Genomic DNA, 25,126 nt, shown 5'->3' with positions numbered 1-25,126 from the left:
CAGAATTTTTAGCCTTCTTTATTCACTTTACATATTCCCCCTTTACATTTTTATGTTCTCATTGCTTCAAATACTAAATATACCCTTATGACCCTCAAATTTTTTGCTTCCACTCCATTTTTTCCCTAGCTCTATCCAACCAGGTCCAAAGGTTTCTGAAAGCAATTAGCCTGGAGTCTCCCCCGTGCGAATAAAGAGGAGCGAAGTGTACGGGCTATGATTTAATTCATCTACTTATAATCATCTACATATCGGCTGCTTTCACGGAGTTTAAAAAATAGAGTGGCAAGCAGACAGTGATCCACGGGGAGCGTTAACTAAGGGTTTGGATTGGCACGAAGCCATTCATGTGAACATAAAGAAGTCCTCGGCCACAGGAACATAACTTGCAAAGCAGAATTCTGCTTAGTTCCTCAAAGAGATTTAACCAAAAATTTTTGAAGTGTATCAGTTCAGCCGAACATTAAAAAGGAAATCGAAGGCGAATCCCATCACGGAAGGAGGAAAGTTGGGGACAGATAACGGGTTCGCGCAGAACGTTGCATTGCAGCAGGTCATGAAGAGAACAAGGTACCGATTAGGGGGTGGGAAGAGAATGAATACACCTATGTAGAAATAAGTGAAAAGCCGGGAGTGGCACACATTAAAGACCCAGAATTTGTTAAGAATCGACGGTAAAATAGACTTCTCACCCCAAACCGGCTCCAGCGGCTCCGGCTCCAGCGGCTCCGCCCCCGGGTCCTCACAGACCTTAAGCGCGGCGCGCCGCCCAGCTCTTCCCGCCCCCTTTCCCGACTGCCCCTCGGCAGAGCCGCGTGCACGTGTGCGGCGGATCCCGCCCCCTCCGCGCTCTTGGCCAATGAGAAATGGTGTCGTAATTCGCCACCGCCTGGTCTCGGGTCGTGTGACCACGTCTCCCCGCCCTCTCGCCCGGTTGCCTCCAGGTTCTGAGAAGATGGCGAAGGTCTCAGAGCTTTACGATGTCACTTGGGAAGGTAACTGCTGCCGGGGCGGGCGCGGAAAGACCAAAAGCCGTGGGAAGCGGTTCGGGAGTACCTGCTGCCCTCGGAGAGCTGGGTTCTCCGGTCTCTCTTCGGCATTGGACCGGCAGAGCTGAGGTGGTGGCTGAGGTGGAGGTTGAGGCTGACCCCTTCCTTGGCCCGGCCACCGACTGGGGTCTGCGGTGTTCCCCACCTCTTGCGCAAATAGGCTGATCGACCGTCCTACCTCCGCGCCAGTCCAGCGGCCCAGGGTAGCTTCCATTGTAAGGCGGCCGGGACCTGGGGCTAGGGTTGTCATACGTTTCCTGCGGCTGCTGGGCGGCGCGGAGGAGGCGGGATAGTTGCCTGCAGAAGCGTCTTTGCAGCCGAGAAATACACGGCCTGTACAGGCCTTTGAAGTGCTCTGTAAGGGTTACAGTTCTGTGTAGTAAAGGTGTGTGGAAAACCCGTGAACATATCTGATTCTTTTACATGCCAGTTTACATTTCATTCTCTCTTCAAAACTGGGTTTCTGATTTCTCCCCTTGTTAATTATTCCCTGTCCCACTCCCCCCTCAAAACACATTTACACACACAACTTCCTTCTTATTACCTACCAGTAATTCCTTTTCTGAAGGGGAAGTACCTCTGGTTTAATCTGAGGTGCGGTTTGTCTTTAAATTTGGAAGCAGCCAAACTTTGGACGAATTCTGTAAGAGATTTTCCTTTCTTAAAAACTTTCGTGGGAGGCATGCATGCTTAAGAGAAGAGCCTTGAGTTTCTCTAAGGCATGAAATTTGTGTAACCGAAATTTATATTCCCAACATTTCACGGTAGACTTCAGTAGCTTATTTGTTCGGATATTTAAACAATGGCTTGATAACACGTGGACTGAAAATTATATTGATTGTTCAGTGGTGAGTAAATCTTTCCAGTATTACAAAGTTGAAAACAATAATGGGAAAAGGTAAAATTCTTTTACACTGGAAGTGAATTCAGTGATTTATTATTGTTTTTGTGGCTTCTAGCACACTGTGAACCGCAGTGTTTCTACCTGTACTGGGGAATCCATTATATTAAAAGTATTAAGTTCTTAGTGCTAGATCTTGGAGACAGCAAATTAAGTAACACAGTCCCTACCTTCAGGGAGTTCATAGTCAAATGGAGAAAGACAGACTTGTAAAATGGTTTTAAAAGGCTTGTGTCAGGGTATATTCCTTCAGTAGATACGTGGCTGTTATTTTTAATGCTTTTAAGAAATGTTTCAAATATTCCATGGTTTTTGGAAGGTGCTATTTGGAAGGTATGTTCAATATAAGTTTTTTAGATGATAGTGTTGTGTAGAATGGTAGGGAATGAGTAGGTGTGTAACTACCAGCAGACAAGGTAATTTAAGTAACTTGGACCTTACCCTGTGGACATTCTAAAGATGAGTGACATAATTAGATTTAGATTAATCAATAATAACTATTTCACAAGATTGTTGAGGAACAAAAGGGAAAAGATATGTTAAAGTGCTTTTAAGCTATTAAATACATATAAAAAGATGATCTGGCTCCTGCCTGTGTCTCCAGCTTTATCTTAAGCTACTCTTCCCCTTGCTCTATGAGCTGGCCACGCTGGCTTTTGTTGAATTCCCTAAATGTGCGATGCTCCTCTAGTCTTAAGACTGGATACAAGCTATTCCTTCTGATAGGAGTGTTCTTCGCTCCTGGTTCTACTCTTACACTCTGCTCTACCGACTATACTTTTATCATTTCTCGGAATTCCCCTCAAAGGCCACATACTTCAGAGAGCCTTCCTTGACCACCCTCCCCCCGCCCATTCTCAGTCCCTCCACCAAAATTTAAAAGAAAAAAGACAACAAAAACAAGCAACAAAACTTACCCCTGGTCCTTTAACTATGCGTCCTCATACTATTGAAGTACTTACCCAATTGTGTTAAGTTTAAAAATTTTGTCTCTCCTAGAATGAAGAGGGACCAGGCCTATCTTGTTCTAGTGCATGACATATTGGAGGAACTCAGTAATCTGTTGACTAAATGAATTGTTAGTAGGATTAAAAAATTTAAAAATCCTCACAAAAAATACTGTAAGTAATTTTCTTAGTGTTGGAGTGATTTTTTTTAGTATCTTAGACTTAGGCAACTCACTTAGCAAATAGAATATAGTTTGCTCATTTTAATTAATGTAATTAATGAGTAGAATTAAAATTCTATTTTAGGAGACTTTTAGGAAAAGAGTATTGTAGATTTTTCTTTCAGAGAGTTTTGGTAACAAGAGGGAGATGGGAGGACCCTCGGGGTAGTTTTTTTGTTTAGATTTTTGCGGGGGCGGGAGTGTCAGTTGACCTGTGTCCTTTAAGAATTCCATTGAATAGCATCATGAATTAAAGTACTGGAAATGGTTAGTTCAAAGAGTAGTGTGATTCTTGTGATAGGAAAATTTATCACATATTTATAAAAGATGTATATACTAAGTTTAACACTCTCTTAGTCTCTATTGGGCTCTGTAAAAAAGTAGGTATATGGTTTATTTATCAGCCAGTTGAAAGTTATTGATGTTTATTATATAGAGGAGTTTGGAGGTGGGAAAGAGTTGAAGGAGGGTATAGTCAAGTTTGTTGAGAATAGGGTATTTGGGCAGAATATGGATGGATAGGATGCCTCACACAGTGCCTGGCCTATAATAGGCATTAAATGAGTATTTGTTGAAAAAATATTTATTAAAAATGTTTGAGGGGATTTTAGTTGTATATGCTCATTTGAAAGCTCTTTTACCTTTGTGGACTCTTTTTAAAGCATCCAGCTTTGTTTTATAGAAAAAGTCTATCTTTTGCACTCAAGTTTTCTTTGGCTTTTGTAATATTTAATTATAGTATATAATTACATTAAGTTTAACTGCCATGAACTGGTTTGCATGCAAACACAACTGACTTTTTAAAATGTAACAAATAATGGAAACAATTAACCAAGAGCTAACTGATGAGGCCTGTTGGCCAAGGGCTTCTCAAATGCTAGGGGGGCATCATTAGTATTTTTTGCAGAAAGAAATTCTTTGAGTTGATTCTAACTGGAGGATAGTTAAGAGAGTTTTTAATGAACCTTATTAATGTCACCCATCATATTTTTTTCATTGAAGTATAGTTAATTTACAAACACCCCTCCTATTTTAATTACTTGTTTACATTCTTTACACACACAAATCTTCTCAGTGCTTCCAATGACCAGCATAGTGGTGAGAGTCAAAAAATAGCTCTCAGTAAATTCTAATTAAAATTTTTGTAGCACTTTATATTTTATGAAGTGCTTTACATAAATTATCTGATATTAGGAGTTCTAAACTCAGACGCCAAGAAGATGAGGATAATGTGTGAAATTGCGTGAAAGATGATAGTGGTGCCTATGAAGAACTGGTGAGTGTATGCCTTATCTAAAGGTAATCAGAATCAGATTAAAAACAGATTACCCCCCACCCCAACCCCCAGCATTGTACTGGCTAAGACAAATATTTGAGGGGTCTAGGTTTTGCTTTATGTAACGTTCATTGCAGATAGGCTTGTGATCGTCTATATTTTATAGCTGAGGTTAGAAATGTTACATAACACGTCCAAGATCACTATGCTAAGTAGCAGCATTGGGATTTAAACCAGAGTCCTCTGACTGTAGATTCTATGTCTTTATGCAACTTAATGCTCTAATTCTGGAATTGGCATTATTTTCTGTAAAGGGCCAGGTAGTAAATATTTTCAGCTTTGTGTGACATATGGTCTGTCTCAACTAGTCAGCTCTACCATTGTAGCACAGAAACAGTCAGACAGTACCGAAATGAATAAGGGCACCTGTGGGTTTTTTTGTTTGTTTTGGGTTTTTTTGGGGGGGGAGGGTGCCTGTGTGCTGATAAAACTTTATCTATAAAACAGGTGGCTGCAAAATTTGGCCCTGGGACTTTAGTTTATTGACCCCTGCTTTCAATCTCCTGCTTTAAATGAAATATGAAGAACAAAGCCAGAGATGGAAGGATTAGGAAAAGATAAATAGCATTTGGTTTTAGAGGATGTACTGTTGGCTTGCAGAGAAGTTTCAAAGCCTTTTGGTTCAGAAACAAAAGAGAATTAAAAGTGGGTATGAGAACAGGGAAGGAAACAGAGAGTAGAACATTAATAGCTTAAATTTTTTTGAGCACATTTTGTACCATACGCTGTTCTAAACAGATAAATTAACTCACAGTGCTTACCACAACAACTATATGATACAGGTATTATTATTTTTCATCTCCACTTTTTAGATGAGAACATTAAAGTGAAAAGTGTTAACTCTCCAATATCACACAGTTAGAAAGTGGCAGAACTGGCATTTGAACTCCAGCAGTTTGAGTTTTGCATCTTCACTTTTAACCACTACACATTAGTGCCTTTAGATAGCAGAAGAGATAATCTGAAGAAAGAAGATAAAAATTTAAAGCTTATGGGAGTTTTGAAACACAGGAAAAACCTTTGGATAGTGAAAAGAATTGTGAGGCAAAATTGAAGTGTATGTAACGCTTTAAATATATCTTTGAGGGAGTCATAACAGTGCATAGATAATACTTTTATACCTTGCTTGAAAAATATCTTGAAGTACATGTTATACTCAATTTGGTTTTCTTTTAAAATTTAGAACTTGGGTAAATAGGGAAATATTTGCGTGAAAGGGCTCATTGTTTTTCCTAGTTAATCTTTAGAAAAAGTGCTTTTGTTACCAAGTCCAAGATCATTCTGCTCAACACACAACAGGCTAATAAATCGAGAGATGAGTTGTTGGGGCAAGGAATAGTGACTTTATTCAGAAAGCCAGACAACTGAGAAGATGGTGGACTAGTGTCCCAAAGAACCATCTTACCCCAGTTAGAATTCAGGCTTCTTTTATAACTAAAAGAGGGGAGGGGGTATGGTTGGTTGTTGCAAACTTCTTGGTGTCAAAATCCTTTGTTCTTGCATCTGTTCATGTAGGTCAGGTCATGATGTTCCTGAAAACCTCCAACAAGACAAACTTTATGCTCTGTTTGCAACTTTTTATCTCTATATAAGTGGAAAAGTGTTATACCTTTAAAGGTTGGAGTTTTGAGAACGGCTGTCCTGTATATTTCAGGCCATTAGGGAACACTCTTAACTTGTAGCAAAAGCAATAGACTACAAACGTTAAAGTAAAAGAAAAAGATCCCATATGGAATCAGATTTGTTCTTCCCATTATACTCTGCTCTCCTAATTTTCCCTCTTCTGATGAGTGATCCTTCAGGTTTTGTTTTTTTTTAAGGGTCTCTGGGAGTAGTCTTTGAAAGAGAAACATGTTCCTCACCCCTGCTTTGGGTTACATAAACAAAGGATTAACCTGAGCTCCATTTTGCAATGGCTGAAGGAACTGCTTTGCCTACCTTCTCTCTCTCTCCCAATAGGTGGGTTGGGCACTTTCCCAGTCCCTTAGCACAGTGGTCCCCAACCTTTTTGGCACCAGGGACTGGTTTCATGGAAGAAAATTTTTCCACAGACTGGGGTGGAGGTGGATGGTTTGGGGATGATTCAAGCACATTACATTTGTTGTGCACTTTATTTCTATTGTTATTACATTGTAATATGTAGTGAAATAATTATAAAACTCATCGTAATGCTGACAGGAGGTGGAGCTCAGGCAGTAATGTGAACGATGCAGAGTGGCTGTAAATACAGATGAAGCTTTGTTCGCTTGCCCGCCGCTCAGCTCCTGCTATGCGGCCCGGTTCCTGACAGGCCATGGACCGCTATTGGTCCATGGCCTGGAGGTTGGAGACCCTTGCCTTACCAAATGAGATACTTTTATTCCTCTACCATGGTTTATGCTCTTTGTTGTAGAATTCATCTAATGAACTCCCTTTGATCCTTAGGGCTTAATTCACGTATCACAGATGTCTTCTTTAACCCATCCTCCCTGCCAGGTGGAATTAATCTTTCCCTCACTTTGCTTTCTTAGTGCTCTGAACATAACCACTATCTTACCTTTTATCACATTATTTTGCTGTTGTTTACGGTTTTTCTGTTAACTTGTCAATTTCTTAGGCACACTGGATGATTCTTTTTCATTACGTTTCTAGCATGTTATAGAAAGTATGTATTAATATATTTTTGAATGACTCAATAGAAGTCATGGGGGACATGACAGTGGGTGAAAGGGGATGTTTTAAAAGTCAGAGATTTTCCAGTAATATACTTTGATTATGAATAAGTAGGAGGAGACTGATGGAAAATTGAGTACTGTTGGTAAATGAGAAATTTGACAAAAAAGGAGATGGGACCAGTTTTTGTCTTTTAGTCTCTAGTTTATGGGAAGGAATTCTACAGTTTCTTAAAGGGCATTCTAAAGCAAGTTAAGAAATAATCTAATAGATTAAAAGATAATTCTTAAATTCAAACAGCATATTTTATTAATTCACCTGGGCTAGCATTTCTTAATTTGGGTGTCAGGGTACAGGCAAGGCGTGTCGTTTTGTGGAACAGATCTGTAAAACACTAAATAAATTTATATTTCTGAGACTCTTCTTCCGATTTTAAAATAGTCTTTCAGGTTGACAGAGAATGTCAACTTCAGACAGTGTAACTATGGTATAGGGGATGTGGTTTGAATGAGTTCTGAGAACCCAAGTTGTGGACCTTGTGGATATATGTCATATGCATGTTATTTTGTGGATATATGTTATATTGTGATGTAATAAGGTATAATGTATATTTGGTCTTCATCCCCAGTTTCTGGCACAGAGCTCCTAAACCCTTGTAAATCTTAGTGATAGGGTTGATAGGAACATCTTCTGTTATAATATTAGGTCTTAGTCCTGGGTTCCACATACAACATCTTCTAAGATTTATAGTGATACATGTCTTTTTATATGCCACTGAATAACTGGTGGCTGGATAGCTTCAGGATGGGGGCTGGTTACTGGTAAGACCAAGACTTGAGTGAAGGGTTGGAACTTTCAACCCTACCCCTCAACCTGCTGGGAGGGGAGAGGATCTGGAGATTGACTTAATAACCAGTGTCTAAGGATCTAATCAATCATGCCTACAGACTGAAACCTTCATAAAAGCCCCTAAACTTCAGGGATTGTAGAACTTCTAGGTTGGTGGATACATCAAGATGCTGGGATGGTGACTTACTCAGAGAGGGTACTCCTATGTCCCTGAAAACCCCTCCCACCCCCAACTCTTTGCTCTGTGTATCTCTTCTATTTGGTTGTTTCCTGAGTTGTATCCTTTATAAAAAACCAGTAATAGTAAGTGAAGCACTTTCCTGAGTTCTTTCAGCCACTCTAGCAAGTATCAAACTGGATGAGGGAGTTGTAGAAAAGAGCCCCTGATTTTGTAACGAGTTGCTCAGAAGTATGGGTATCCCTGACTTGTGTTGGTTTCTGAAGTAGGGGCAGTCTTGTGAGACTGAGCCCTTAACCTGTTGGGTATGAATAACCTACTTTTTTGTTTGCCTGCTCAATTCCTCTTCAACCTTTAAGATTCAGTTCAAGTTACTTCCTGTGCAGAGTGAGAGTCAAGGTGATTTCTAGGTTTCAGTAGGAGGAATTAACTATGTTAATTTGTAATAATTTTCTAAGACCGTTTTTGTAAATTCACTTAGGATCTATTTTCATCTTATGATGATTTTTGTTTTCGTTTGTAGACTTCGAGCTGTAGGGACTCAGATAATGCATATAAAGGTAGTGAAAATCCCATATGCTTCTCCTAGATTTATTCTATAGAAGCATAGCATATTGTTTATTTAACTCATGTGTTCAACAACAACTTAATTCAACTATTTAAATCTGTACAACATGTATGTCAATAGAAGAAAGAAGATAGTACTTCAGATGAATATGTAAGATTTTCAGTAGGTAAGAGTAAGAAAGCATGTATGTAATTGGTGAACTGGACAGTTAATTCTACCTTAGCCATATAGAAAAGGGATCCTTTTTTCTGGGTTAGGTATTCCCCCACCCCAGTTATTATTTCTGCTATTGTCAAAATGCTGTTCTTTGAAACTCCAGAGTTCCCTATTGTATTAATATGCCAAGTTGTTCTCTCAACTTTTGTTGTTTGCTAGTGCCTTTGACCTTATTTTACATTATTCATTTTTTTCTTTATATGTAATAAAAACATTTCCTTTGTCCTAATTTTTTTTCCTGTTCACTTCCCTGTGTAATTGTGTATCTTTATATGTTATATGGACTGTTGTAGTAATGTTGTTATTAAGAGAGTTTTGTGGTGAATGTTTCTTCAGTGCTGATAGCCTAATATGATACCCTGATTATGAAAATTTTATATTCTTGAGTCAATGGGTAAACTTCAGGAGCACCTTGAATTTTTGATTTCAATGTATAATTTTATTTGTTTTTCTGAGAAGAGAATCCTTAGCTTTTACCAAATTCTGAACATTGTAACCTAAAAAAGCTATGATCCATAGTTGCTTAAAGGGATAGAGCATCTTTGTAGCAGACCCATGCCATACACTACTTTTAAAGATAGTTGTAATATCAGTTGTAATGCATTTTCAGTCTTCTAAAGCAGGGGTCCCCAACCCCCTGTCCTCGGCCTGTTAGGAACCAGGCCACACAGCAGGAGGTGAATGGTGGGTGAGTGAGTAAAGCTTCATCTGCTGCTCCCCGTCACTCACATTACCGCCTGAACCATTGCTCGCATTACTGCCTGAAACATCCCCCTCCCCCGTCCGTGGAAAAGTTGTCTTCCACGAAACCGGTCCCTGATGCCAAAGAGGTTGGGGAGCGCTGTTCTAAAGGATCTGTTGCTCTTGCTAAATTGATTTTCTGCTTTATGAAATTTGAGATACCATAGACTTTTACATTAGTGTGAGTGTGTTTTCTTAAAAAGTTGATTTCATCTTGTCAACTGTTTGACATTAATCAAATATATATATATGTAATCGCAAGCATTTTTTTTTCAGAAATGCGAGATAAAATGAGAAAATGGAGAGAAGAAAACTCACGAAATAGTGAGCAAATTGTGGAAGTTGGAGAGGAATTAATTAATGAATATGCGTCTAAGCTAGGAGATGATAGTAAGTTTTTAAATTTATTGTGTTCATGCTCAGCACATGTTTCATTTACAGTTCTTAGTTTTTTTAAAAAAATATTATTACTGTGTTTTTTCTGCTGTTCATATCAATCTCTCTATGATTTGTTACTTTCTAAAAAACTTCTTAGGAAGTCTTAATGACAACTTTGTTTTGAGAAGGACTTATAATTGTTGGTAGTAGTGAAGCTATCAAATAGGCATTTTTGTTTTAAAGCTCACAAGGCTGTAGTCCTGGTCAGGTCAAAATGTATTTCATAATGATCTTTTGAAACAGTAAAAGTATTAAATAATTAGAGATTTTTTTTACCTTATATTAAAATAGTTAGCTTTGCTGGAAACATAAGGATGCTTTCTTTCCTTAATTCTAGATGTAATACAATAAATCAATTTTCAGTTATGAGTAATGTTCTTTAAAATATCAGAAACAGGAAGAATTCATTATCTAATTTCTGTTGTGAGATTTTTATATTCGGTTTTTTCCTCTGTGTACCTAGTTTGGATCATATATGAACAGGTGATGATTGCGGCCCTCGACTATGGTCGGGATGACCTGTCATTGGTAGGTATTTAAACTTGTTATATTTTATTTTATATTTAATTTGCTTCATAAATTATGTGTAAGCAGTTAGTATATGGCTGTATTGAATGCTTTCTGTAGCTGGTTTTCAGTGCTACTCTTGAGTACCTGGGACTAACTAGGTACTTTGGGACACAGTATGTTTTTATATCTTTTTAACAATCCTGAGAAGTAGATGTTTAGTATCCCAGTTTTACTGAAGAGGTTAAATTAGTTGGTGAAGATTATCCACTTAATAGGTGAATTATGCCATATTATAGAGTTAAAAATAAGAAGCGTATAGTTTAAAACATTTATTTTGGGGGTTGTTAAATGACTTATGTAATATATGATGTTAAGTACTGTTTTACAATGTTTTAAATGTATATGTTAAATTAGTAGAAAATCTTAACATGTACAGAACATGACTTAAAATATTAATACTAGGTATTTAAGTGGGGCCTGACACATTATGGAAGTAATTTTAAATTTTAATTTAATTTTAAAATAAAAGAATGATAGCTATATTTTTAAACACTCATGTGCTAGGTGCTATGCTAAATGCTTTACATCATGGTTTATTTAATCTTTATAATTATTTCTTAATTTGATTTGTGTTTGATACTATCACTATATTCATTATATAAATCAGGAAGCAGTGGTTTCTGTTCTTTTGTTCTGTAATCCTGAGCTTTTAAGTGCTCCTTCATGCTGCTTCCTCATTTAAGCCCAAAAGAAATACAAAAAAACCAGAAAGTAGAAATACCCGGAGAACATATGCATGTCTAATTAGCTTTGTCCTTTTCAAGGTAATTATGTTATGTTGACTATACACATAATTCCAGTGGAGCTACCAGTGATAAAAAATATTCCACGAAACCGTTGTATTACATTTAGAACCTATGAGACATAGTCTTTTGAATACCAACAGAGGTGGCAGCTTATATCTTGAGGGAAATTTTGAAATTTTTTTTTTGTATAGCAAAATGCCATTTGGTAAAGTAGGAGATTAAGTGAATAGATAATAACTTCTTTTGTAACACAGTATTTTTTTTTTAATGGTTCAGAAGTTCAGCACAGTTATCTTGATTGAACAAGTACTATGAGTTTTACATGATGTCAGAGAAATAAATGAACATCATCTTCAGTTTTGACTAACTTGAATATTTTTCTTATTACAGAATTTATAGCTGCAGACTTTGAAGCTATATTTCCAGATCATATTAAAATTTATTTTATTATTGGTTAATAGTTTCTTCATTAGTTAAAGGCATTTTTAATCACTTATGCTTTGGGGCACTAGAGTGGACCATTTTTATCATGCTTAATATTTCTAGCACTTCCAAGACTCTTATAATCCCTTATAGGTTGCTGAGAACATAGTAGGTGCTCAGTAAATATTTGATTATTTGTGTAGTTGAGTTGATGGGTGAATTATGGATATCTGCCAAAAGGAGATTGGTACTCCATTGATATGGTGTCTGTATTTTATGACCCCAAATCAGGACATGTGTACTGACAAGGTGATTGATTAGAATATGACTTCAACAGGGCAAAATTAAACAAAGTGTAAACAGTATTTGCTAGGGACTTGAGGTTACTACCAAAAAACTTAATTTTTATCAAGACAATGCTTGTGCAATACTTAGGAAGAAAAGGCCAGGAAGCAGTTGTAGTTATTTAAGTGGTGCCTGACACATTATGGAAGCAGTTTTTAAGTGATATGGTAGTAGTATTCGAAGAGTTATTAGTGGACCTCATAATCTGCTCATTTTCTTAGTTAAGAGCTTGATCAGTTTCTGAGAACTGATTGTTGTCCTCACTGTAAGTTCAGAGTTCTTCTTTCACCCCATTATTCATTACTGATTAATTTCACTTATGTCATTAGATCTCAGTAATGAAATTATTTAAGAAGAAACATTGAAGACTATGTAAGCTGTTCCTTGTAACCCATTTAGTATATGTAGTGTAATTACTACTCTTCAAGTCTTTTTTACCAATATTTTCTTTTAGTTTTGTCTTCAAGAGTTGAGAAGACAGTTCCCTGGCAGTCACAGAGTCAAGCGACTAACTGGCATGAGATTTGAAGCCATGGAGAGGTAACTGAATCTTGTAAATAGTGTGATCCTGTTTTAAAATGGCAAACATGGGGTCTTACATTTAGGTCCTTCTATACCCATGGCAACATCATTAATTGTACAAGATCTTTTGCTGCTGAGCTTTAGAATAGTGTCAGAGTGCTTCTCAGCCTAAATCCTGCCAAGTTACTCTCCTTAAATAGGATTTGACATAAGAGTGTAATCCATTTACCATCTTTGGCCTAGTGGAATTGGGATCATGCTTTGGAGTAAGAACAGGCTTCCTATCCTGTTTCTAAGGATTTATTAGCTATTGACCTGGCAAATTATTTAAGATTTTCAGTCTTACTCCTCTGTAAAACAAGAATATTACCAACTTGTCAGGGTTGTTTTGGGAATGAATAATGATGTATGTGTAGTGCCCTCTCAGGCACTCAAGGTATAGAAGCTATTATTTTTTTTTTAATTGAGATATAATTGATATATAACATTGTATTAGTTTCAGGTGTATAACAATGATTTGTTAAATGTGTACATTGTGAAATGATTACCACAATAAGTTTAGTTAACATCCATCATCATAGTTATAAATTTCTTATGATAAGAACGTTTAAGATTTACTCTGTTAGCAACTTTCAAATGTACAACACAGAATTGTTAACTATAGTAAACCATGCTGTATTATATCCCCAGGACTTAATTTATCTTATAACTGGATGTTTGTACCTTTTGACCACCTTCACCCACTTCTCCCACTCCCCATCCCCTCGTCTGGCAACCACTAATCTGTTCTTTGTGTCTGTGAGCTCAGGTTCTCTTTGATTCCACATGTAAGTGAGATCATACAGTATTTATCTTTCTCTGTCTGACTTATTACACTTAGCATAATGCCCTTAAGGTCCATCCAGGTTGTCATAAATGGCAGAATTTCTTTCCTTTTTTATGGGTCAGTAAAATTACATTGTATATATAGTTGACCCTTGAGTAACATGGGTTTGAATTGTGTGGGTCCACTTAGTACGTGGGTTTTTTTCAATAGTAAATACTACAGTGCTACACAGTCTGTAGTTGGTTGAATCTGTGGATGTAGAACCTTGGATATGGAAGGGCCGGTTTTAAGTTATATATGGATTTTCCTTTATTTAATTTTAATTTTAATTTTTGGCTGTGCTGGGTCTTCGTCATGGCATGCAAACTCTTCATTGTGGCACATGGGCTTCTCTAGTTGCAGCATGTGGGCTTCTTTAGTTGCAGCACGCAGGCTTCTCTAGTTGCGGTGCACGGGCTCAGTAGTTGTGGTGCGTGGGCTCTCTAGTTGTGGCATGCGGGCTCTAGAGCATGTGGGCTCAGTAGTTGTGGTGCGTGGGCTCTCTAGTTATGGCGTGCGGGCTCTAGAGCATGTGGGCTCAGTAGTTGTGGTGCGTGGGCTCTCTAGTTATGGCGTGCGGGCTCTAGAGCATGTGGGCTCAGTAGTTGCGGTGCATGGGCTTAGTTGCCCTGTAGCATGTGGGATCTTAGTTCCCCAACTAGGAATTGAACCTGCGTCCCCTGCATTGGAAGGCGGATTCTTAACCACTGGACCACTAGGGAAGTCCCCTATGTATGGATTTTCCACTGTGCCATAGGTTTGGTGCTCCTGACCCCCACGTTGTTCAAGGGTCAACTGTACTTACACCAAACTGTTTTAGCCATTTATCTGTCGATGGACACTTAGGTTGTTTCCATGTCTTGGCTATTATAAATAATGCTGCAATGAACATGGGGGTTCAAATATCTTTTCAAGTTAGTGATTTTATTTCCTTTGGATAAATACCCAGAAGTAGAATTGACTAGATCAAATGGTAGTTCTGTGTTTAATTTTTTGAGGAACTTTTATACTGTTTTCCATAGTGACTGTGCCAATTTACATTCCCATCGACAGTGCACAAGGGTTCCCTTTTCTCCACATCCTTCCAACACTTCGTATGTTTCGTCTTTTTGATAATAGCCATTCTAATAATTATGAGGTGATACCACATTGTGGTTTTAATTTTCATTTCCCTGATGATTAGTGATGTTGAGCACCTTTTCATGGACTTGTTGGCTATTTGTGTGTCTTCTTTAGAAAAATATATATTCAGTTGGTCTGACCCTTTTTACTTGGATTGTTTGTTTTTTTGCTATTGAATTATGTAAGTTCTTATTATTATAATATTTTGGTTATTAGCCCCTTATCAGGTATGATTTGCAAATATTTTCTCTAATTCCATAAGTTGCCTTTCCATTCTATTGATGTTTTTCTTTGCTGTGCAGAAGCTTTTTAGTTTGATGTAGTCCCACTTGTTTATTTTTGCTTTGGTTGACTTTGCTTTTTGTGTTGAATCCAAAAAATCATCACCAAGATTGATGTCAAGGAGCTTACCACCTACGTTTTCTTCTAGGGGTTTTATGGTCTCAGGTCTTATGTTTAGGTCTTTAATCCATTTGAGTTGTTTTTCTGTATGGTGTAAAGATAGAGGTCCAGTTTCATTCAGGCTGTCTAGTTTTCCCAACACTGTTTATTGAAGAGACTGTTTCTCCCCCATGGTGTATTCTTAGCTCCTTTGTCATAAATTAATTGGCCATATATGTGTGGGTTTATGTCTGGGCTCTCTGTTCTGTCCCATTGATCTATGTGTCTGTTTTTATGCCAGTACCATACTGTTTTGATTACTATAGATTTGTAATATAGTCTGAAATCAGGGCACCTGATCCCTCCAGCTTTGTTTTTCTTGCTCAAGGTTGCTTTGGCTACTCAAGATCTTCTGTGATTCCATACAGATTTTAGGATTATTCTATTTCTGTGGGAAATGGCATTGGAATTTTAAGAATTGCACTGAATCTGTAGATTGCTTTGGGTACTATGGACATTTGACCAGTGTTAATTTTTCCAGTCCTTGAGCATGAGATAATCATCTTATTTATTTGTGTCTTCAGTTTCTTTCATTAGTAACTTACAGTTTGTAGTATATAGGGCTTTCAGCTCTTTGATTAAATTTATTTCTAGGTATTTTATTCTTTTTGATGCAGTTATAAATGGGATTGTTTTCTTAATTTCTCTTTCTGATAGATTCTTATTAGTGTATTGAAACACAACAGATTTTTGTATATTAATTTTGTATATGCAACTTTACTGAATTTATTAGTTGTAACAGTTTTTGATGGAGTCCTTTGCACCAGTAAGCTGTGATTGTATTCACCTGTCTCTCAATTTTGGATGCAGTGGTTTGCCCTGTAACTTTAATTGTCTGATGGATCTAAGAAGAGTTGTTGGGTCAGCTTTTTTTTTTGCGAGGATGGGAGTGATGACTTCCAAGGTCTTTATGTGCCAGACCAGGAACCAGAAATCTTGAGTATCTTTTCATGCAATAATTGGCCATTTATATATGTTCTTTGGAGAAATGTTTGTTCACATTGTCTGTTTTTAAATTGGGTTACTTTATTTATTTACGTCTTTTTATTATTTAGTTGTAAGAGTTCTTTATATATAGTGTAGATACAAGTTTTTTATCATATATATGATTTGCAAAAATTTTCTTACATTATGTGGGTTGTCTTTCACTTGCTTAATGGTGTCTTTGATTACAAAGGATTTTGATTTTTTTATGAAGTTCAGTTCATTTTTTCTTTTGTTGCTTGTCATTCTGGTGTTATTTCTAGAAACCATTGCCTAATTCAGGGTCACAAAGGTTACACCTCTTTTCTTCTAATAGTTTTATAGTTCCAGTTTTTGCATTTAGGTCGTTGACACTTTTTGAGTAAATATTTTTTATAGTATGAAGAAGGTGTCCAACTTTATTATTTCTTTTGTGGATATCCTGTTGTTCCAGCACCATTTGTTGAAAAGACTGCTTTCCCCATTTAATTGTCTTGGGCAATTAAATCAGTTGAATGTAAATGCGATGTTTTATTTCTGGGCTTTCAGTTCTGTTCCATCGATATATTTGTTTTTTATATACCACACTGTATCGATCCCAATATCGATATTGTAGCTTTGTAGTAAGTTCTAAAATTGGGAAGTGTGAGTCCTTCAACTTTGTTTTTTTTTTTTTTTTCAAGATTATTTTGTCTGAGTCTCTTAAATTTTTATATTCATTTTAGAGTCAGCTTGTTGTTTCTTACCTTTTTAACCTGGTGTTTTAGGTGAGACAGGGCTAACTTGTACCTCAATTGTAGTAGCTTTTTTCACATAGGATCTATTGATATAGTTTTTCTTAACCCTTTTATTTCTTGGCTTTTGGCTTATGTGTTTATGTATATGTATATGTTAATATCTTTGGATCTTCTCTGTTAGTTAGCAAAGGGCATGGATAAATAAAAATAAATAAAATAGTATTATTATAGGTTAGCAGAAAATAATTTTGAATCAGAGGACAGAATGGAAGAAATCTGCAAAGGATTGCTCCTGAATCAGTATTCCACTCTAATACCACTTTTTGTTTTACTTCAAGTAGTATGAGTTCCTAGCCCGTTCTTAAAATAAGTGAATAGCAAAGCACATCCCAGAGTCCAAGATGAATGATTTTTCAAATTATCTTTTTGACACATTTTAATAGTTATCATTCCTCTACCCTCTTTCCAGCCATACAAAAAATTGATATGGTAGCAATAATTTATTTTTAAGTATTAACTCAGGTTTCTAAGAAACCTAGTGAACTTTAATTTCTTTAAGCTTTTATTCTTTAACTGAAACTCATATCATCATTTTACCTAGTAAGGTTTTACTGTTTTTTTCTGAAAGAGTGGCTGTTATATGTTTTTGTTACATAGGACCTTTAACCATTGATTCTCATACATGATTGTGTGAATTAGAATTATCTGTGGCATTTAAAAAATATGTAGTTGCCTAGTCCTCACTACTGAGATCAATCTGTTAGGGGTGTAATGCAGGAGAATAGACAGGTAGATTTGAGAACGTTGCTGACTAAAGGTAAATTTTTATGGACCTTCAATGTATTAGTCAGGACTCTCTAGAGAAACAGAACCAGTGGGATGTATGTATATTTATGTGTGTATATGTGTGTGTGTGTGTGTGTGTGTGTGTGTGTATACATATACATATATATATAATAGAGATTTATTATGAGGGCAATTATGGAGGCTAAGAAGTCCCAGGATCTGCTCTCTGTGACCTGGAGACCCAGGAAAGCTGGTGCTGTAATTCAGTCTGAGACCAGGTCTGAAGGCCTGAGGACCAGGGGAGCCAATGGTGTAAATCTCAGTTTGAAGTCTGAAGGCAAGAGAAAGTGAGATGAGATGTCCCAGCTCCAGCAGTGTGAGGCAGTAAAAAGAGGTAAATTCTTCCTTCTGCCTTTGTTCTATTCAGGCCCTTGAGGGATTGGATGGTGTCCACCCATATTGGGGAAGGTAATCTGTTTTACTGAGTCCATGGATTCAAATGCTAATCTCATGTGAAACACCCTGAGACATACCCAGAAATAATATTTGATCTCGGCACCCTGTGGTTGACACATGAAATTAATCATCACACCCAGTTTTTACATAAATTACTTTTTATTATAATATAACTTAAATATGTTCAAATATAAAACCAGTATTAGTGCCTTACATGTATATTTTCATATAACTGTGAAAACAATGTATGGTTTCTAATAAAATACCAAAAAAACTAGAAAGTACTAAAATTCAAATTATTATTCTATTAATGAAGTGAATGAATAGTTTCCTCTGTCATTTCCAATATATTTCCTAGAAGTTATATAATTGGGAAAAGATCCCCAAGCGATTCTCATGTACTATGTCTTGTGAGAACCCGTGCTCTATGGCATTAATTTTGCCCTTGTTTATATACTTTATTTTATAATTATTTAATGATATTATTTTCTCTTTCTCCATACAGTTGCAGGTTCTTATGAGGCTAGCACACCTATTACATAATCATGTATTTGATGTCCAAACTAATTTTCTTTTTTTGAGCTATTGCTAACTCTGATTAACTTAGTGTGCAGTGATGTTATTTGGCCTTTGCATGGTATGGACATACTTACAAATTAAATCTGCTTTTATTTTTCTCAGTAGTCTGCTACAGTAGTTAAATATTCTTACCTACTGGCATGACCACAACCACAGATACAGGCTTGGTCACTAAAATTGTGGGCTGGTGTTTGATTAAAAGATGTGTCACCATGATGATATAGAATATTCATGTGTTGAATAACCTTATAAGAGAAAAACTTAAAATTAAAAAATTATCATAGGGAACTTAAGAATAGATCACAAGAGTATATCTGCTGTCCCTAGTTTTATAAATACTGCTGTAAAAGTGTTTAAACATCGTTTTTTGCTTTCTCTAAAGATCTATATCCGGAAGTGGAGAAATTGATTGGAAGGGAGTTGAGGGTTGTGGATATGGTTAGGAGGGAATTTCAGAATCACTCAACTATTTCCTTGTATCCCAAATAAGATCACCATATATAGGAGTATATTGTTAGGTAAAGTTCTTTATGTGATTTCTGATGTATCCCTCCCTTTGATTCACTATCATATAATGTTAATTTTGGCTTCTTAGTTATATCCTGCCATATTTGATTATTTTTTCATTTGATAAACTTGTTAACTATTTCCCATATGAGACTGTAACTCAGCAAAGTGTATTATGTGTGCATACTTAATAGGTACTTAATGAATTGAACTTCACCAGCTCAACTAAGAAAAGCTGTCATAAATATTTATTAAAGGAGAATTAATACTTAGATCATTTCCTTGTGAATATATTTGTTAAAATTAAACTCTTTTTCATGGTTCATTAGCTGTAATTCTGTGTATAACTAGGACCACAAAGGTGTCTCTTTGAGCTGCTAGTTTTTACCTTTGTATTTAGGCCAAATTGAATCAGTATGTTTTTGAAGTAAGTTTTTCTATAAATACTTTATACGTGTTTTTTTCTTTTTTTTTTGCTTGGAAAATGACATTGTAGCAAACTTGCCATCATGTGAAGATCAGAAGAGGCTTAGTAGCAATTGTAGATGCATATAAAGTCCTGCCAGTTTAATCTTTTTCTGTATTTACTATTTGTCACTAAATTTTAAGGTAGTGATTCTTGATATTTGTTTTTCTTTTTAAATAGATATGATGATGCTATACAGCTATATGATCGAATTTTACAAGAAGATCCAACTAACACTGTAAGTTAGCTGGTTGTGCTGAAGATCAATTCGTTTTAAGAAATGAAATTAATTTATTTTGGAAATAATGGAAAAAAACACATGGAACCATATTCTATTTTGTTATTTTAAATATTTCGTGATGGGCCATTTAAAAAAAAATAGGTTTAAAACTCTTCAGTAAAATTTGACTTACAATATCTCTTATTAGAAAGAAGCTAGTTGAAATTTAGAAAGAATGAATTTTATGCGCTTGCAAAAAAAAACACCTAGCAGAGCTTATTGTTTTTGTAATACTTTGAAGTTTATGGAATACTAACTTCTCTGCTTTGGGTAGTTATATTTTAGTTGTCTTCATGAAAAATGAAAGACGTCACCTCAGTAATTAGTATATGGAATTGATTAATGAAGACTTTTTTTTTCAGTTTTGCTTTCTTCCTTATACCTGAATTAGGGATATATATATGTATATGTTTTCCTTAAGATAACATCTTTAATTTATTCTGATTTTGAACAAATATTTATCTCAGTTTATTGGGCAGAAGATTTGTTTCAAATATACTTATGTTGTTTATCTGTTTTAAAAACACCGTGGTGAAAAAATTTTTTTTAATATTGAGAACATTTTAGTTTACTATATTGGCATAATGGCTTCCCTCAGACTTACCTTTTACTAAATGAAAAGTTAGAGACGTTAGATAACATATCAGGCGTTTCAATGTTTCATATTATTCTATCCATGCACACATTTGCCTGCTAAAGTAAAGTAAATATTTTTAGAGTTTTTAAATAATAATCAGTTTGAGTTTGTTTTTTCCTTTTATAGAAACAGAAATTGTTATTTTAACACATAATACAACTATGTGAAGGTTTTCTCTTATTTGGCAAGTAGTTTATTAAAAATATACATTTTAAAAAGTCATATAATATATGACTGGATTAAAAGATGCAGAAATACTGATTGAACATTGGTAACTTGATTCATTTTAAATTATTTATACTAAGTTTGGAAATTAATATTGAAGTGTGCAATTTTTAGATAGCATTTATACCAGGCATTTATTGGTCATAAATCCCTGATCTCTCCTTGCCCCTTTTGTTACTCTATAGGAATACGTATTTTTTTTGCTTAAATAATATTTTTTCCCAGCTTTATTGAGATATAATTAACATTGTGTAAGTTACACAACTTGGTGATTTGATATGTGTATATATATATTGTGAAATGGTTTAGATTATTGCTTTTAATACAGTCTCACCCCAGAGAAATTTTCTCTGGAAACTTTCTAGGTGTTTTGTTTTGTTTTGTAGATATTTGAATGGTAAGGATTCATCATTTTGTAAGGATTCTCAAAATACAGAAAGTTCAGGGAAAAGTTTTGACAGAGCTGCAAGCCTACCTGTTATTAAAAAAAAACAGTTAATTTAGATATCCCAAATAAAAAGAGAGTTAAAATTGAGAAGTTCTGAATAATCTTTAAATCTTATTTATACTAATAGCTTGCCATCTGTCTTAATAAAACAATCCCTTATAAAAAGCCCCATTTTTCTTTTCCTGGAGATTTTCTCATGTACTTATTTCAGCTCTAAGACTTTACCACAGTTTCAGAGGTATTCATTTTTTACATAGCGATATTTCTGTGTAATATGAAATACGACATCAGATTTCTGAAAAAAGTTTTTCATGTAGTTTTCTCATACTAGTTTAAAAGATTAATAGTTTGTAATTTATTTTTTTGAATTAGGAGTCATATTTTACTTCTGTGTCAGTTTAAGTTGGGCATATTTTAAATAAATTATTTCACTACTTCAGGGTCTCAGGTAATATGTAACTAAATATTACTCTATCCTTGTAGTACTTTCCATGTTTTATGGTTTGGTTCCCCTCATAGACTATGTATGAGGGGGTAATAACTAAATCATTTAGTTGTTAGGTGAACATTTTAGAACAAGGTGACTAAATTCAGCTTTGCTAGATGTATTATTCTTTCATCAAATATTATTTTTATCTAGTCTCCCCTCAGTCCCTTCTGTCCTTCTGTAAATGTTTATTGAGTACCTGTCAAGAGCCATGAAAATGTTGGTGTTACTAAGAATAAAGACACTATTTCTGTGACTGTATCCATAGAAAGCACTGTGGTAGACATTAAGGGAGAAAAACAAAGGCATATAAGACCTAGAACTAATAAAGTCTAGTAGGGGAAGACTTTTCTTATATTAAACAGTGAAGTTACTATGTAGAAGACACCATAGTTATAATTCAAGCTTTTATACTGTAGAGCTTTGCATTGTCTAAAACTGATCATGTGACTCTTTCATCTGCTTTTGTGTTCCTATATAGCCAGTATAGAAATGAGGCTGTTCATTAAAGCTTTAAGGAGCTCTCTTTCCCTCTCACATGCATTCATTATTCTTTCAAAAAATGTTTGTTGAGTGCTTGCAACATGCTTGTTGTTGAGACTAGCAGGATGAATTAGACACCGTCCTTGACTTTGTTTTTAGAGAGATAGCATGATATAATGAACACATTATGGGCTTTGAAATAGACTTATTGAATCCTGACTCTTTGGTGATTTGCTGCATTACTTTTAAGCCTTGTAGGCCTTGGAGGATGAGTATGGCTTACATGAGACAAAGATGGTAGGCTGGGGAAAGACATTGTATCCCATGAATGGCATGAGTAAGCCTTAGCATTATTAAAGTACAAGGCCTACCTAGGGAAAAAAGAATAAAGTGATTAAAATGGAAGTTTTCAAATTTTGGGAGGTTGCTAAAATGGGACATCTCATCTATTTTTTAAAAGCTGTAAAATATTCTTTTGAAAAAAGTAACATGTACCCATGTTAAAAAATTACAAGCAGTACAGAGTGTATGTTGAAAAATAAGTCCTCCCACCCCTGATCTCAAGTCCTCCTTCACTTAGGCAAATGTTGTTAACAATTTCTTAAGAACGCTTCCAGAAATTTTTTCTCATGCACACACAAATAAGTGTGTGTGCATGTGTGTCCCTTTTGACAGGGAGAATGGTTGGAAATGCAAATAGTGGCATACTCTACCTAGCAGTATCTTTTAAAGTTCATGCGCTGTCAGCACATCCTTTACCTCATCCTTTAGGTAGCTGCATAGCATTGTAATGCATGGATGTATAATCCCTGTCTTGATGGAAAACTTTCTTTAATTAAGTCCCCTTGGTATGTGATATATTCCTCCCAGAAGCAGTGTTGCAGTACATGTCATTTGTAGGATAGATTCCTAGGAGTGACGTCTCTGAGTCAGGAGGTCCATGTATTTTAAAATTTGATAGTTGTTACCAAATTTCCCTCCACAGAAGCTTTTTAGCTGTCTATACTCATTAATTTGGTATATGAGAGTGCTTCTTGCCCTGTATCCTCCTACGTGGTATATTATCAGCTTTTTTTGTGTTTAACCTTTGCCAGTCTAATTAGTTAAAAATGTTACCTTGTTTTAATTTGCATTATGAGTGATGTTTAATATCTTCTAATATGCTTAAAGGGCCAGGTATATTTCTCTTTTTGAACTGCCTCCTTTAACACGATTTTCACATGAAATTTCATTTCTATTCTTGTTGAAGAGAGGGCATGGCTCTGGTGCTCTGTGTAGTTTTAACCTCCCCCTTCTTCCCCACTGATTTACTGCTGAGGAAAACTAGGGCTCTAAGGAACAATATTTTATACCTTTTAGTTGGTTCGTTGTTCAGAGTGACTAGCGATACAACAACAAGATCTACATTTGTGAACAACCTGGTATGTTACACTTCAGAATTTTAATTTTTTTTCTGCATTATCAAAACAGTTTTGTTTCTTTTTTGTTTTCTTTTTAATTGAAGTATAGTTGATTTACAATATTCTGTTAGTTTCAGGTATACAGCATAGTGATTTGGGTCTTTTTGCAGATTAGATTCCATTATAGGTTATTACAAGATATTGGGTGTAACAGAATTTTAATTTTTATTCTTAGAAAATGGAGAATGAAGTCAAATTTTGATTAGTAAAATTCCACCAGATTTTTTTTTAGAGATAACTTTGTCAGTAATACGGGAGGTGGTTTGAAAGAGGTGAAAAGAGATGAAATAGTAATTTGGAGGCTCATTCTGTCTTAGGCTAGAGATTATGGGGATCTAAACCTAGGATAAGTAGAATTAAAGAGGATGGGGTTGGATGAAAGTATATTTTGCAATAAAAGTACACAAATGATGAAAACTTAGATATGAACGTTATTTTAGAAGGATAACTCTGAAGTATGAAAATCTTCGTCACCAGCTCATCAAAATCAAGTATTGAATTAGGCTCAATGTGAGCTTTTTATCCCTTAGATTACCCCAACACCGGTCAGTTTTTTGTTTGCGTGCTTTTAAAGTAAAAGTAGGCTTTTCATCCTTTGAAAGCTCTTTGAGGGAAAAATTATGTCCATTGCATGCAACAATGCCTAGCATATATGCCTTCAGTAAATACTTGTTGAATGAATGAATGCCTTTCAGAAAGAAAGTATAATAATTCTTGTCTTTTTAGTTAAATTTCATATTTCAGAAAGATCAGATTTTGCCTCCAATTGTGAACTGCCTGTTATGATATATCAGATATTTGAAGTCTTATTTTGGAATTAGATGTAATTGCCTCTGTGCCAAGAGTGAAGATGGTTTATTTTTATTTTTTTTTAATAAATTTATTTTATTTATTTATTTTTGGCTGTGTTGGGTCTTCGTTGCTGTGCACGGGCTTTCTCCAGTTGCGGCAAGTGGGGGCCACTCTTCGTTGCGGTGCGCGGACCTCTCATTGCAGTGGCTTCTCGTTGTGTGCAGAGCACAGGCTTTAGGCGTGCAGGCTTCAGCAGCCGTGGCATGCGGGCTCAGTAGTTGTGCCCCGTGGGCTGCAGAGCACAGGGTCAGTAGCTGTGATGCGTGGGCCCAGTTGCTCTGCGGCACATGGGATCTTCCCGTGCTCGAACCCGTGTCCCCCACATTGGCAGGCGGATTCCCAACCACTGCGCCACCAGGGAAGCCCCTGAAAATGCTTTTAGAATGCCATATTTCCCAGGGTCATGGCATAAGCCTCAGAGGCAGAAGAACCTGGAACTCTGCTTTCCCTTTGTTGGCCAGTGGTCTGTTTCTGTGTCCCAACATCTGGGGTAGGGGGTGTTCTAGGTTGTATTTTGCTGGTAGACCTTAATCCTTTAATCATTTTCTAGGTTCTCTCCCTACGTGGCCTCATTTTTTTTTAAGATGTGATATGTCTTTCAGGAAAAATTGCTAGCTAGCTCCTTGTACA

The 25,126-nt window shown here is 35.9% G+C and overlaps 1 protein-coding gene across 6 annotated transcripts in view; it reads left to right on the top strand.

The window, feature by feature from the left end:
- The first annotated feature begins 853 nt into the window (after positions 1–853).
- EMC2 (ER membrane protein complex subunit 2) overlaps positions 854–25,126 on the top strand; it is a 392,876-nt gene continuing 368,603 nt past the window's right edge. For 5 of the 6 annotated variants that reach the window (XR_014236531.1, XR_014236532.1, XR_014236533.1 and 2 more), the window contains exons 1-5: positions 854–995; positions 9,935–10,048; positions 10,560–10,624; positions 12,635–12,720; positions 19,805–19,862. Coding sequence is in view for 2 of the 6 variants with exons in the window: in XM_082364422.1 (XP_082220548.1) it covers positions 860–995; positions 9,935–10,048; positions 10,560–10,624; positions 12,635–12,720; positions 19,805–19,862 (459 nt within the window). In the remaining 4 variants the exon portion in view is untranslated. Of the gene's footprint in view, positions 996–2,949; positions 3,072–9,934; positions 10,049–10,559; positions 10,625–12,634; positions 12,721–19,804; positions 19,863–25,126 lie in introns of all 6 variants that reach the window. The other variant, XM_082364423.1, reaches the window with a different exon arrangement.

This window comes from Balaenoptera borealis, assembly GCF_965194805.1.
Source record: "Balaenoptera borealis genome assembly, chromosome: 17".
Classification (NCBI taxonomy): domain Eukaryota; kingdom Metazoa; phylum Chordata; class Mammalia; order Artiodactyla; family Balaenopteridae; genus Balaenoptera; species Balaenoptera borealis.
The sequence above is the reverse complement of the archived record's forward strand: the minus strand, read 5'-3'. Positions and strand labels throughout refer to the sequence as shown.